The 16263-nt window shown below is 39.6% G+C and overlaps 1 protein-coding gene across 1 annotated transcript in view; it reads right to left on the bottom strand.

The window, feature by feature from the left end:
* Positions 1–8675: 8675 nt before the first annotated feature.
* The window catches only part of ANKRD28 (ankyrin repeat domain 28), a 41561-nt gene continuing 33973 nt past the window's right edge, over positions 8676–16263 (bottom strand). Inside the window, exons 23-24 of the mRNA XM_009869375.1 lie at positions 14961–15052; positions 8676–9271 (exon numbers count right to left, since the gene is read on the bottom strand). Of these exons, the coding sequence (XP_009867677.1) occupies positions 8985–9271; positions 14961–15052 (379 nt within the window). The 3' untranslated portion in view covers positions 8676–8984. The remainder of the gene's footprint in view (positions 9272–14960; positions 15053–16263) is intronic.

The raw sequence follows: 16263 nt of genomic DNA, 5'->3' as shown, positions 1-16263 counted from the left end.
CTTTCCTCAGCAGTAACTGGACCGAGTGCTGTAGCTATTGTACTGCAGTGGCAAACTGTTCTACTGCAGTGAAGAAGTCGAGAAGAGAATATTCAAAGGATACTAATTTGGGGTTAAATTCAGACAAGATAATTTATTCTCAAGCATTATAATTTTGTGTGGTTTTGCTGGCCATTACGACTTTGTCTGTGTAATAGCTGGTGAGTAACAGAATAAACACAACTGCTCCTTTGATGAATCCTCCTGTTCCAGTTGCTCAGTCTGTTAGTTGGGGCAAGAGGGGCAGAGCGATAACAGCAGAGCTCTGAGTCTCTGTGTTGCTGGTCTGAGTCAGTTCCCAGATGTGTTCCAACTCAAACCAGTGTGGCAGCTATGAATATGTGCACTGAAAGGTGCTCAGTAAGCTCCTGATTTGAACAAACTCACTTTCTGGTTTCAGAAACCAAAACAGCCAAGAGATTGCTGAACTTCTACCTCAAGGTTTCTTAAATACTTACACAAAGTAAGCCCATAAATATTGATGATCATGGACTTTATCAAATCTTACTTCTCAAAGCTATATTACTGTGATCTGGGACCTGGTCATACTCAGCTTTCATAATGCATCACAACAGGTTTGTTTATCCTGTAGGATGTAGTGGACAGAAATATGGAGAGGGGAATGTCTATGTCACGTTAAAGATAAACTGGTTGATGTAAAAGTAGACAATTCCACTGCAGGGTTAACTAAAAATCATTAATACTTTGGGCACCCATAGTGGTGTTCTTGCCAAAGCACAAATTCCAGAACATAGAGGGTAGAACAAAAAGTGTTTGTTTTGCTTATTGTGCTTCTGGTTCTACTACCATATGACCGAGTCTAAAAGAAAGGAACAGTGAACAGCCGGACAAGGTCAGCTCTCAGGACAAGCCTCCCAGCTCCGTTTTGTGGACTGAAAACCTACGATTTTGCACTAAATACTGTTTTGGATTTAGTTTCAGACCGATACTATGACAATAAATTAGGCTAAACATGTAAACAGCGTTACAGGTACTTGATATGCCTAAGGAAAAAAAATAAAAATCTGTGAGATACATACAAAGTGTGTTCCACAGATCTATTCTGACTTCGGGCTAGTCAAAAATCAAATTGTCTAATGTCAAAAACTATCAGAAAACAAGACCTCCTGGCCTTACCATTTGCACAGGTTCCATCTCCTCCCTGAGAGAGCAGGCATAAGTATTAGTGTGTTCTCATACCTCATTCTCTTCACCCCAAAAAGCAAGGAAAGAGACACTGGAAAAAGTGGGACAGTACTAGACAAGATGAAGGGTTACCAGTAAGTCACTTTCTCCCCTCCTCATCCTGATCTTTTAGTGACAACAGATGTATCCATTCTGAAATGAGGTGACACTTGCCACCACCTATGGGTGGGTTTTGGAACTCTGTGCTGGAACAGCAATTGAACGAATCGCTGCTCCCATGTTTACGGGAGGGAGGCTACCTACCATTTATTGAGGAGGTGTGAGAAGCCTTCCGCAAGGCTGATGTTCGCACAGGCAGGCCCCTAACGTACTGTTACACAGCCCATCATCTACTCTCTCTGCAATGGATATAAACAGTTTTATTAAGGCTTCCCGAACGGTTTCCATCTGTGATTGCAACAAAACCAAAATGCAAGGATCTTTTGATATACAGGAAGTACAGCTTAAGTTTAGAACAGCTTTAAATCACTTGTCTGTTGACTTGAGGGAAATCAGGATTTGGAAATTTGTACCAGCACCAAAGGAATATCCTGTCTGAGAGAGACAGCAGAGGATGATGTCTTTAAAGGGCCTTGATATTGCCCCTAGGAAGGGGAAGACAACCACAGGAACCATCTTCCAGGCAGGAGTAATAACATGTGAGTCAGAGGTGCTGGAGGTTTCTTCATAAGGGATCTGCTGCTTTGGGATTACCATGGCCAGTGAGTTTTCCAGGTGGATGTATAGATATTTGAAGTACAGTGAAAGAAAGCACCAGAAAGCACACCAAAGGAACAGTTAGCACGCAGGACATTGGAGTTAAGTTATTGAGAGGCACGTGAACAGGCTGAGGAACTGGGAACAACCTGGGACAACCTGTTCAGATCAAGGATATTCACAATGCACAAGTGGGCATGAGCTCCTTCAGGCAGAAGTAAGGAAGCCACTGTCATGAGGCACAGCATGGTCTTGCAGCATCAGGTATTTAATGAACACCCAGCATCACAGAAAACACAAGGACCAATGTGAAAACCAGACTGCCCTCTGGCTGCTTCAAACATACCATCTAAACTGAAAAGAAAGAGCTGGCTGAAAAAAATTACATTTTCAGAACTGTTACAGAAAGAGGACCTGGACAATGTCTAATCACCACTACAGCACACACTCAGATTCAGTGGCTAGAAAGAATGTCTCCTTCCTCCTCCCGTTACGTAAGGTAAAAAACTCAAACAAGCAAAAGCGATGAGAAATGCACTCCTGAAAACTCCAAATATTCACAGGTGGATGTGAGAGTTAATTGCTCAATCAAGTTTTTAACGGTCAACAGCAACGGAAGTACTGTCAGAGATTCCCTGTGCTCTCCTGCCTCCCTCCACTGGGAGGGAAGCTGTAGGCAGCACAGTCCCAAGTGGGAGACAAGATTTAGTTGTACCCATAGCAGATCAAACAAGCTCTTGGAAGAAGAGATGAGAAAGGCTGAATTCAGTAAGATATTAATAGTCTACATAAGATTTTTAAGAAAACTATATGGACAGATCAAATAAAGTTTGCAAAGGAGAATAAATGTATGACAGATAGGATGTGAATCCTCAGATTTTGCTTTATAACTATTTAAGGTATCTAATCTATTCTTTCAACATAAAAGAACATCTGAGGCCCCAGTGTCTTAAGCTTTCTGAACTAAGTCAACTCCCAGGTACAGTGCGAAGAAAACCTGCATGGCTGTCATTTGACAAGACTTGGAAGCAGTGACTTGTTTTGTTCTGTTGTGAATCTGAATACCAAACTTTCTGGTTGATTCTGTTGCAATTTTAATGAGAAAAGAGAGCGTAAAGTGTTTTCCTCCTCTTTAAATATTTAGTGACATCAACAATATATAGAGAGCTTAAAAGGCTCTTCAGGTTCCATAGTAATCGACCACGTTTACAGTTACACAGTGAAATACCACAAGATTCCTTTCCCAAACTCGGCTTGAAAATTGCTAAAACATGGGATGGAATGGAGGGAGCTTATTTTATCCTAACACAAAGCACCAGGGAAGCACGGATCACTTAGATGCTGCTTTATTTGAATACAAGTAATAGTGTTAAAGCAACTGGGGTACCGGATTAGAAAGAGTTGCAAGACATCTTCAAGTCCTGACACCATCTTCCCCTGTCAGGAGCACTCAGTTGAGACATGAGCTGTAGAGATCGGAAAAAGCCCACAGGCTGAACAATTTAGTCACACCTATAACTATTTTTCCTACATGGCAAAAAACTGAAAACATGCTTGTAACTTTCCAGGGCTCTAAAGAACTGAAAGAAACGCTTTTTTCAAGGTCGTCATTTCAGACAGTTTTTCTCCTGGTGAGTATGAGAGGATACATGACTGGGTGACATTAACATCTGGCCAGGTGTCTGCTTCTCCTATTAAGCAGTAAAATAAAAGGATATTTGTGATAAGGCTCATAGATAATGACGTATAGAATAATAGAATATTTTCTTAAGAATAGCCAGTTGTTTTGCCATTTCAAATTAATGCACAGTGGGTCCTTTGCACGTCTTCAAAAGATACGGATATTATAATGAGAAAAAGACTCCCCAAAAATAAAAGTGCCAATGTTATCACAGCTAACAGAGGGGCCTGTATTGTGTCTCTTCACGCTTAACATCTCAGGTTTTGTTCTGTAAAAGAGACCCATGTTTTACAAAATTCTTATATTGTCCAATTTACAGTCACAGCTACAGATTTATAAAAAAAGGTTTTTAATCCTAATCTGAAATAATTCTTCTCCAACTGTCCCATCAGATTCTGCAGCATATTAAAGGATTATAGTCATCACAAATAATTTGGAGATTACTACAAGAGGCAATAATTACCAGTCAATCTTGGATTTAAGGATTTATATGAACTTGCTGGACCTACTTCAAGAATTTAAAAGCTTACGTTTTCCTGATATCAGAATGGGTTTGCTGAGTTTTAATCTAGACCTACAGAAGTGGTGTTTAAACTACTTATGAAGAGATTATAAAGGCCCTTCTCTCCAAGCTTATTAAATCTGATTCCAGCCAGGACTAGATTATGAGGAATTAACTGTTATCAGTAACCAGTGCTTTTTAACCAAAAGCACAACGGCACTTCTTTTGGGAAGTGGTTACGTGCCATCAGCAGAGCCACAGAGCAAATCACTCCTGCTGCTCCTCCCAGGGAGCTCCCTCACTGGCGCTGTGGTACCTGAGCCAAAGAGCACACCCTCCAGTTCACCAGAACTGCTGTTTCCATAAACACTTACCCCTTTTAGCCAGGTTTCAGTTTTTAAGATGTGAAGCTCAAATTCCAAACATGGAATTAAGAAGTATGGGCTCCCTGGACATAGCGAGCACTGTTAGAAATGTTCCATGGTTGTGCTTCTCAGAAGCATGTGCTAGACAACAGCCCTTCCCACAGTATTCGCTGCTGCCTACAGGCTTTCTACAGACCTATTCTCTCACTCAGTTATGGCATGATTAACAAAAAGCTCACCAACTTTTTTTTTTTTTTGCAATGAAGCAGCTGAGCTAACAGAACAGCACTTGTGTTATCTCAACCAACTGGATTTAATGCACATTCTCACTCTTTTTTTTCCTTTTCTTCTCATAAACTAGAATATACATGCCCTATGAAGAGCGGCTGAGGGAACTGGGTTTGTTTAGTCTGGAGAAGAGGAGGCTGAGAGGAGTCCTTGTTGCCCTCTACAACTACCTAAAAGGAGGCTGTAGTGAGGCTGGTGCTGGTCTCTTCTCTCTAATTACTAAGGACAGGACAAGGGGAAATGGCCTCAAGTTGCGTCAGGGTAAGTTTAGATTGGATATTTGGAGGAAGTTCTTTACTGAACGAGTGGTGAGGCACTGGAACAGGCTGCCCCGGGAGGGGGGGGAGGCAACAACCCTGGAGGGGTTTTAAAAAAAGGAGATCTAGCACTTGAGGCTATGGTGTAGTGGTTAGGTATGCTGGGATGAAGGTTGGACTAGATGATCTTCAGAGGTCCCTTCCAACCCCTAACATTCTGTGATTCTGTAATATAAACAGAATATTTTATTCTGGATTACTACAGTAGTTGTTGCCTTTAAATGGACGTAATCTCTGTGTGGGACAGGAAGATTAATTCCCCTCAAAACTAGAATTACTGGGTTGAAGAATCTGTAAACATTTGCTCATGCTCCTTTTTGGTCACCTTCCATTCAGCTTTGGGATCCTTAGTGCCCTTTTTGTATATGTTAAAAGGAGAAGAATTTTGAAGTAATTAGCTTTTAATTTTTTTTTTAAACCAAACATTAATTCTTTAGCCTGTTCAACAAGTCAGAACTTTAAACAGGAAAATATATAAACAAAAATAAATCAAACCAACCACCACAACCATGATCCAAGTTTTAAAAGTACTTATTTCTAGCTCTGATTGTTTAAAATATATGACTATTTTGGTGATATCTAAGCATGGAGAAGCAATACAGAGTAACAGGAGGAAAATACAAAGCAGGAAACACAGAGGTCAAGATTTTCTAAATTACAAGAAGAAACATTTTCATTACAGTGGAGTCAACTTGGAGAGGGGGAGACAGCCCGATTCTTCATTTTAACAGCGTTTATAAGCGACCACACTGCACTCTGAAAGTAACAATGCTGCCTGGGCATTGTAACAATGCTACCTGGCATTTCCTCCCGCACATTTATCCTGAGAACTGAAAAACCATAAAACATCCCAGAAGTTCCAGTACACAGGAAGCTGAGCAGAGCTAGTTGTCCTCATTCCTGCAGTCCATTCAATTTTATTTTTTTTTTGTTTTATTCTAACACACTGCTTCAGTGGTCCAGCCAAGGCTCACTGCTCCCTCTTGGTGAAAATCCAAGAGGTTGTTTGGATAAAGTTTGTAACCATAACTGTGTCCTATTGATCTGTACAAGAAGAGAAGGATTCCTTTCAGAAAGATGGAGGTTCCAATATAGTTTTTCTGGAAATGAACAGGCCTCCACTGAGGTACGAACCACCACCTGCCTTTTTTTTTTTTAAGGAGAAAGGCCACAGACAGCATTATTTGTTTCACAGAAACAAGCAACCTTCTGTTCACAAAACTTAACAATAAGGCAATTTAATGCAGTGCAAGTTTTCTTCCTTGTGAGGTGAGTGGCAACGAAACGGAAGAGAGGCACGATTTCTGACTGACATAAGGTCAGAAGCAACGGTGTTGAACAGCACCGTTTTCTGCATTTGCCTGCATTCTGTATCCAAATCTGGAGCTTTTAAACCACCTGAGTTTTTTCCCCTCCATCATCCAGGCACACAAGTGGACATGAACAGTCCTCAGTGTCTGCTACCCTGTTCATTTTTCAAAGGAGACAGGAGTGTTCCCCTCCTACAAACTGCCCTACGGCTACAGACCCCGCACACTGAGCTACGAGGTCATCCTGAAGTCAAATCAAAGCACAGAAAATAAAGGCCTGTTAATACCATCTTCTCATAGTTCCTTGGAAGCAAGAATAACTGGACAGTTTTGTTAACCGAAATATGCAGTTGTTACCTTTTAAACGACAGCCATGCCACCTGATATTCTGGTTGGGATTTTCCACAAGTATATGAGGAAAAATGGGTCCTTGCTGCTTCAACCTTTGTATTTAAATAGATGCAGTGGATGTGAAGACGGGCCAGTATGGATCTTCTGCGTGGTGCCTGCATGCTCGGCTGAGGCACGTCCATCACTCAGCCCCATCCTTGAAAGAATCAGAGGGAAGAAAGTGCAGAAATCGCCATCTCCCTGAAGTCACCTAATTCTGCTCAAACACAACGCATATATAAACAGTGAACACAGACACAAGTGGTTAAGTAAGACTTAAAAGGAAGCCTAAAGGAATAATGAAGTACTTTAACATTTAAAATGACTTTAAATTTAAATAGTTCACCCTCACTCTAGAATCAAAATGATGGCAAAGCCTTTGTGAAGCAGATTTTATAAACTCAGTTCAACAAAAGAGACTGTCATTAGTGCTCAGTAAATACAAATAAATTATTCATTAGTAGAACTCACATTTGGGTTTTATTATACTCCATAAAATATACAGGAATCTTGAAGTACTGAAAGAGTGCAGGTAAATACAGTATTCAAGCAGTCACTATTTCTATGTACATGCTCATTAATTCTTCAAAAAACCCACAAAATTATCAAATAGATCAAAATATTGTCCCGTGTTTTCACACTATGTTCAGAAAACCAGCTGATAATTTACAATATCATAAAGATTTCCAGTTTCACAATACAAAAAGGATAAAAAGGAAATTAGAATCAGTTTGTAGTAATTTATTTGTACTTTACCAGGACATGCAAGGATTTCTTGCATGTACATAAACAAATTCACTTGAAAAGTAACAGTTATAGTTAAAGCAGAGCCAAATAAAGTAAATATTCATATTAACAGACAAAATTTCAGCTTATTTATGTCAGTTTTTCATTCTTCAGGCAATTAAATAAACCCAAAGTAGTCTGTTATAAATTAAAAAAAAAAAAAAATTTGGGCAAGTCTGAACTACATTACAGGGACCTGTTCCTGCTGTTTATTTTCTAAATGGAGCACAACAAAGATACACAGCTCTTCCCACAGACCAGACACTGTACTTTTTTTCTCTAATAGGGAAATATACTTTTAAATCCACCTCCCCGTCCCCCCACCCCTGTAACTCCAGGATCCCCCCCCAAAAAAAGTGATGGGGATATACAATTTCAGTCTTACATACCAATTTATGATATAAGGAAATGGACAAGTTATTGAAAAGAACTCTCAATCACAACAGGGTTATCAGGACATTTCGTTTCAATTTTTTATGCAGTTTCATAGTTTCATGTATTTTTAAATTAAAAAAAATCTCAATCCAAAACCCAGAAGTTAAAAAAATCCAAATCTGTGCAACAATTACTGCTTCCCTCCCACCTCTCCCACCCATTCTCCCATTTATTACACTGTACATTTTTCACCCTGACTTCACCTTGTTAGCTGGTTTAATTATAATATTATAAAAGTATGAGAAGTTCATTTTCATTTTACCTAAAAGAAAAAGAAAACAAAACTTAAAGGTACATCTGCGTTCTTTCATGGTACATTTAATAGTGTCGGAAGGCTTTCAGATGATTAAAAAAAATAAAAATCCAACGTTTAAAACCAAATCTAAGCTTCCTTTCCAGAAGTAATTAAGGTTTGGTTGAAACAACTTCTCAAATAACCTATTCCAGTTTTCACAAAAACATATTTAATTAAAAAAATCTTTAAGTTATTTGGTCCTTTGGCAATTTGCAGCACAAACAATGCCTACTGTACCAAACTCATTTATTGCCTTCAAAATGGTTTTAGTTTTATTGATAATCCTTAAATCTAGCATCCTCTGTGTTGTACAATAGCGTTGTTCATTTACATCAAGTAGGGTGCCCGGACTGCAGAAATTACTCCCGGCACCAGAAACAGAATGGTAGAATACAGTTAAACAAAACAGTTTTGACATTCTTTATTTATTTTTTTTTTGCCATGGATTCCAAGTACTTTTTCAAGAATTTAGGCTTCTTCTGCAAAATATGCTCTTAAAAATCCTCCTAGAGTCTCACAGATTTGGGTTGGTTTTTTTTTTTTATATGCAACCACAATAAAAATCTTCTCAAGGGTCTGTCTTTTTTGTATTCAAGCACTGGTAGCTTTTATGATAGCTCAAGTCTGACCTTCCAGTGTAAGGGTTTGCTCTTCAGACCTACAAAATGTAGCTTCTAATAGGTCTCAGAATCTGAGTCATTGAGTTCGTCCTCTTCTGTGTACGGGTAGCCCCCTTCCCTGCCAATGTTGTTGAAAGTACAGTAAGAGCTATGGTCACTCCTCATGATTGGCAAGGAATCGAAGGTGACAGTTTTTGAGGTGTTGGTGTAATGGTTAATGGCATGGAATGTAAGGGAAGGTATCGTGCTGCTCGAGGAGACAGGCATCATCGTGGCCAGAATGAGAGCGAGGCAATCGGCCACATCCTTATTGGGCGCACAGGCCAAAGCTGGTGTGTAACCTAGAAAGTCAAAGGGAAACAAAAGCTTCATTTAAAATAAAGACAATGTAAAAAAATCTCCAAGATTAGGTAATCTTTGAGCTGCAGAAGCCGCAGAAATATTTTATATTGCTTAGTGTGGCAGGTGCATTCTTCCCTAGTCTGGGATGCCTCCCCTCCCAGATTCCAGAGAAACTGCGAGAAGTTTCTGGCTAGGTTTGGGGCTACCCCACCAGCCCAGGTGTACACCCAAGGAGTTGGCTGGTAGCTAATGAGAGGCCAGTAGGACTTTGATTGACCACAGCTCATTTTCGACTGAGCTTTAAAATGAGGTCCTGCCAGGGCGTGTTGGAGCAGGTCCCTTCAGAGCCTCCCTCTTGGTTTGGGACAGTGGCCAGGGGAACTCCTCAAGGTTGAGAGTCCTGATCTTTCTATGGGTGAGTGTAGCAATACAATCCAGATCATTATTCTAAATTTAAGAGTTGGGTGTAGTGTAGTAATTGCTCTTCTCAACTGATACCAAAACTTGAAAATTTGTGGGACTTTCATTTCTTAACAAATTCAGTTTAATTACACTTGTGGATTAACTGAGAACGGGAGCACTCCTCACTCTTAGTACTGCACTGTTAAAAAAAAACCAACCACAAAACAACAACATAAAATTAAATGCATTATCAATTACATTTTTTTACACTTTTGGTTACAACAACCTGGAAGTTAACGGGCTTTGAAACTGAGGTGTAATTGCTTTGTTAAGCACAGTCAGACACTCTAGGTCAGCTAGAAAATCCTGGATTTGAAAATGGTGAGAAGTCACCTGGCTGAGAGAACTAATGGCAGCCAACAGTGATGGGTGAGGGCATTCACTAGAGAGCCACTGCAGAAACTACAGCTCAATATATTTCTTCATCCAGAAGCTTCCATATAGCTGTTCATCAAAGTTATTAAAAAGACTCTTATCTCAGTAACAAGCTGGCTAATGCATCTGGGCCAGTTAACTGAAAAGGCAGAGTATATAATTTCCATCAACCTAAACTTTATTACAATACACAGTGACATAAACTATAAAGCCAATGTCTAACTTGTAGTTGAGGGATATCAATTAAGAAATGCGCAGAAGTGGGAGGAAATGCCAGCTGGATCAGTAGGCTAGCATCTGCAGAGAGAAACTACACCTCCTGGTTGCCCAACTGTCCGGCCAAACTCCTTCTGCCGGCAGCGCTACTGTGACAACCCCCAGATGCAGGAGGTCTCGGGCTGCGGAATGATTTGCACACAGGTCACATAGCTTCAAAATCTCTCCTGGGTGATTGTGGCTCTAATCATCTTCCAACATCTCCTGCAGCTTCGCCCTTCGCTACGTACTTGCCTGTGCTCTTTCAATGCAAAGAAAAACGCTTCAAATTCTCCTCAGTGGAGATCCATGCATCGCCCTCGTCTCAGGCTTCAGCCATAATCATTCAGCAAAGGCACCCGAGGGGTAGTTTTGGCAGAGGTCTCAGGGTGCACCTACAACACTGAGGCACTGCAACTGGTGGTGACAAGAGCAGCTCTAGAAGCAGGGCAGTCACCTAAGTACAACCACAGGTAACAGCTAATTCTGCTGCAAAGACCAAAATAAATTCCCTCTATCCAGCTCCACGCCGAAGCAGGTGGCCAGGTCACCTTGTGGTATCTCTCACCACCTGCGACGGGCATGCCCACACGAGGGCAGCAGGAAGACTCATGTTCAGGTACATCTGGAAGTCTGAAGTCCTAAACTAACCTGAGTCCACAACTTAGAGCACACAAGTAATTTTACATGAGGTTAAAAGCACACAGGTAATTTTAAATAATAGATGGCTTTAAAGCAAAGCGCATGATGAATTTCTGTCCAGACCTTAGGACATGGAAAATGAGGCAAAGCCCATTCTACCAGCAAGTGTTTCAACTACTAACGAATCACCTTTACTCTAGAAGTAGATCAAGGTCAAGTATTAGGATAGAGCTCAGGAGTAATTGTGTTGTACAACTGCACGGAAGGTTTAAACAAGTAGGCACATTATGGAAAACAATTGTAGCTAGAAATTAAGAAAACAGCAAGCAGGGGGACAGACAATCTTGCAGTTGAACTATTATTTGCTCAGGACAGACCTTGTGCTTGATGCTCGGAACAGAGTAAGACAATGGTCCCTGCCCAAAGGAGCATACAATCCAAGGAAACACACAGATAATTCAAGCACAAAACGCACCAGCTGACCATGCGATAGGGCCGTACAGAAGTGCAGCGCAGCAGATGTTGTCATTGTTAGTAAGGTATCACAGCACTTAAACAGCTCAGAGTTAACAGTGACAGTCTGCAGAAGAGATACATTTTGAGAGGATTCAGAAGCACTGGCCAGAGCTTGCTACACCTGGATGAAGACTGCATTTCAGGCACGTCAGGCAGAACAGAAGGCTCAGCATCAATGCTCAGGTGCACACAATTTAATATCTACAGTCGCTGAAGATTGTATGAAGGTAAGGGGACACACAAAGTAAGTTTATGCAAGCTGGCCATACCCAACACAATTTCTTTCGCTAACATGATTTGCTAAAAGCTCAAAGGAGAAAAATGAGCAGTCACCAGCTACCTTTGAGCATCCCAGTTCATCATAAAAAACCATTAAAGGCCAACATAAAGATTAAACAGATTACTTGCTGCTTTTGCAAGTTCTCCAAAAACTATTTAACTAATTGTAGATCTGAAGCTTCTGGCTTTCATAAAGAGGAATAGAATATCACAGTTTTATTCTTGCCTTAGACATAGCAAAATTAAGTAACTGCTTGCACCATGAAAGACTGACATCTGTGTCCTCAACCACTTTTTGTCAATATTGTTTTAAAATTGTAAGAACAAATTCTATTTCTGTGTCCCTTAAAACAACTGCAAATTGATCATTCACATACGCAGCACAACAACAGGTATGAATACTTTAAATGTTCTTTTAATAAAGATGTTGGTAAAGGTACCAACACCACTGAAACTGCACTTGCATAAGCTTTCACAGGAAAAGGAAAATAAAAAAATGTATCACTATCTTCATTTATAGCCAGGGAGGTTGTGGAGTCTCTTTCTCTGAAGACATTCAAAACCCGCCTGGATGCGTTCCTGTGTGACCTACTCTGGGTGATCCTGCCCTGGCAGGGGGGCTGGACTGGTTGATCTTTCGAGGTCCCTTCCAACCCCTGACATTCTGTGATTCTTTGATTCAGGGCAACAGAAGCAGAGTGAGGCCAAGCAGCATCCTCACACAAGAGAAAACAGAGCCCAAGGGGTGGACACAGACTTAGGACCAGGGCTCCCCCTGCCCAAACACAGTGCTCCCTCCCCTGGGAGAATGAAGCTTCCATGAAGGCATCCACAGGAAAATCAGAAGGTTATTAAAACAGTCAGTGAAAAGACAGTTCTCCAGATTAGCTGAATGAAGTCTTACACTTGGAAAAAAGAAAAAAGTCATCTGAGGCGTGAGTCATTTGTAAGTATTTACAAGAAAAATTCTGTCCAGAAAACTGGAGGTCTCCAATACAAATGTGAGTAAAGGAAGGCTTAGAAAAGAACTGCCCTCCCCTCTTGGTTTTTTTGTGTTTTTTTTTTAAAAAAAAAGCTTGGCAAGCCAATGATCACTCTAACAATAAATGTAGAAAGTAAGAGAAAACTCCATGCTATGTCAGTCTCCAGAGTTAGAGAATGCCTCCTCTCACCACTGTGGTGCACATTCATATGACAAATAAAAGACAGGCTGTACCAGGAAATTTAGCGAGGCTAGCAAGTTAAATAGTGGGGGGAAAAAAAACACAGCAAAAAAAATCTCACTAAGTTTTTTCAATAATTTTCTGTAGCCCAGATATAGTAGCCTTCATAGAAAGGGACAACTTCAAACATAAAAATGGGACCCACTCCAAACCAGCTGAGATTTTGGTTACATGTTCCACATATCAGTACATATTTCTAAACAAAATACTAACTCAAACTTTACCTCCAATTTAATCTAATTCTAAGCGAAATGCCAAGTTGTACTTATCTGAGCTGAAGTAAGAGAATGTTAGTGGTGTGATCCAAAATACTCCAGCTCCTATTTCTTCAGTCTGCTTTGCTAAGCAGGTAACTTTCACCACCCAGAATGCATGAATCATACTTTTTCAAGACTTTTTAACAAAAAAAAATAGAATCAAAGCTTCACCTCTATTTTTACTTTATTAGAATTAAATAAATGTTATTTGGTTTTCCTTCAGAAACACTTTAAGAGCAGATGCTAAAATCAAAGACAAGTAGACCTAAAGAGGAGCCTGGCTATCACTGCTGCCAGCTTTTCCACTTAATACGCTACGGAAATCCAGAAGACACTGACAACAGGTTTAGCAAACTAATATGTCTAAGAGTTAAGAAAAAATTACAGTGACAGGTGAAATAGATTGAAAAATCCCATAAAAATCTCTCTTCCTTTTTCCCAAAGTATTCATCACTTTGCAGATAATGTACTTTAAGCTGGCACATTCATCCAACAGAAGAAGATTTCGTTATGAATATTCTCAAGGCTGCTTAGAGTTTTATGAACAAAGCAATTGCTATTAGAAAGAAATGAACCACAGTGAGGAACAAGATTAGGCAGCACTCAGAGTTACTTTAAAATTTAGAATATGAGCAGAATTAAAAAGAAGTTTTAAAATGTTGCAGTTAGATTGCCAAGCTGCCAGGGAACTGTGACTTCTCTACAAAGGACTGGCTGCGAGCACATGGAAAGCCCACAAAAATAAAAACATCTCCAGTTAGCGTACTTGTGATGAGAAACAGAAATCAAAAATATATGTTTTCCAATCTTTTCATTTTAGGGTGTTTAACAGTTACCTCTGTCAGGTAAGGAATGATCTTTAAATCAACGACATCACTTTAAGCAGCATCATTTGAGGAACACACAGAGAAAGTCACAGTAAACACTAAGAGAGGAAAAATTTTCCGGACTGGAAATATAATTAGAACTATTAATTAGGCACATCCTTTTCTGCAAAAAAACCCTACCCAAAACCAAAAAGCCTCACCCAAACTCCAGCTACTGCTTTCATTAAGACACACTGGGGTATGGCATAAGAGCAGAATCTCTTATGCTTTTAAAAACACAGCTTCAGAGGACCACCGATGTCATACGTGAAAATACGCAAGTAAGAAGTCAGTAGATCCGATTTTCTTTTGTTCTTACAAGGTATAGGATTTATCCTCCATGCTACAGCAGTTACTTCTTCTTACTTCTCTAAAGAGCCAGAAGCTTGAGACCAGTAACTGAGATCCGTAGTTCATACTTGCTTTCAAAAGCTAACATGACACACCTACTGTGACAAAAGGAATGGCAATTCAATCCTGCTTCTTATTCTTAGCAGCTGGAAGTTATACTTTACTTTGGGCATTATGTTTTTCTGGCCTTTTTCAGTATGTCAAAGCTAGTGTACTTATAGGGTATATATTACAAAACTACAAATGCAAACCAAACATTTCTTTGCTGTGAACTGCAGTATTCTGAAAGTTTTCATTCTCCTTACACTTCTGCTGGTTGGATAAAATGACCCATCACCAAGACATTTTTTTCCTATGATGGAACCTACTGCAAGGCTATTACGAAATTTCCAAAGGGTTATTGCTTTTTGGTGAGCTATGCTTAAAACCACAGTTCCTTATGGGGAAACAAACTTTACTTACCATTTTCATCTACAGCAAGTACACTTGCTCCCTTCCCTAAAAGCTCTTGAACTACAACTGTTAGTCCATTCCGAGCAGCAACATGCAGAGGTCTGTGAAGACAAGTAAACTCATGTATAAACCTTAGAACAAGGTATTAAGTAAGATAGGTAGCTTGCATCTGGTTAAATGATGATTAAAATATTTATACTTTTATGTTATTTACACATTACATGAATATTGTAGATATAACTCGGATGGAAAAAACAGCATATCTCTTATTGCAGAGAAACTGTAAAATAACAATTACGCATTTTCTTCTTTTTATGGCACCACACTAGGAAAGCTCTGCCTGCTTATGAACTTCCTAATTAAAAAAGTTAGAAATGTCCAGTACCCCACTGTTGATAAATCCTTCACTGAACTGTTGTAACAGACATTGCTGCATCCGAGAGTTTCTGCATATCACTGACCATAATCATTAGAAAACTAACAGCAGGATGGTAGCTGTATTTTCTTGCATATAAATGCTTACGAGAGAAGCAGAAGCATTTAATCAGTCTTCCTTACAGAAACCACAATACTCCATTGGGACTACAGATTAAAAAAAAAATTTACAGTATAATGCATGAAGTAAAAGAAGTACATTACTTTTCAAAATCTCAAACTATTAACCATAACTCTGTTTTGTGGTGACTTGATCTATCAAAGAACATGTAACTTTACCTCAAATATCCTAATTACATCTTTTTTAAATGCAACAGTTTTTTTCAAATATGGTTCCCACTGGCTTAAATAAAACTGTATTGCTCAGAATTATCAGCTCACTTCCCTTCTGCTCTTCATTTGTTTTGAGATTCTTAAAACTGTTTCAATTAACTGTGAGCTACATTTTGATTTGGAAACAAGTGCCTTAGAGAACAGAAATGCAAAAGATGCAAGTAGGAGCAGCTGTATCTATGGTGCTTATATTAAAGTATTAAAACTCAAGAACTACTGCATAACCACAGATATACTGAGGAATGTACTGTAATTAAAATAATTTTAATATAGAGGCCAGCAATTTTAATGCTTCTCTTGCCACAAAGTAGGACATTGTTTACGCTGCAAGAAAGCCAGTCTAGCTATTAAAAACATTTGCTAAACCAGTAATATTTAAACAACTGTTAAAATCTCGCAATTTATATAAACATTTCACAGAGGTGCGAAGATGTACCTATTTTTCCCCCATGACATCTCTTGATCAGACTATATGAGCCAAGGCACGTGGGTGGAATTATAGGAGCCTGTGGCAGCAATACTCACCCCCTTCTGTTCCCATCTC

This window comes from Apaloderma vittatum, unplaced genomic scaffold (genome assembly GCF_000703405.1).
Source record: "Apaloderma vittatum isolate BGI_N311 unplaced genomic scaffold, ASM70340v1 scaffold31665, whole genome shotgun sequence".
In the NCBI taxonomy this organism is placed as follows: Eukaryota; Metazoa; Chordata; class Aves; order Trogoniformes; family Trogonidae; genus Apaloderma; species Apaloderma vittatum.
This window is presented reverse-complemented; position numbering and strand designations above follow the sequence as displayed.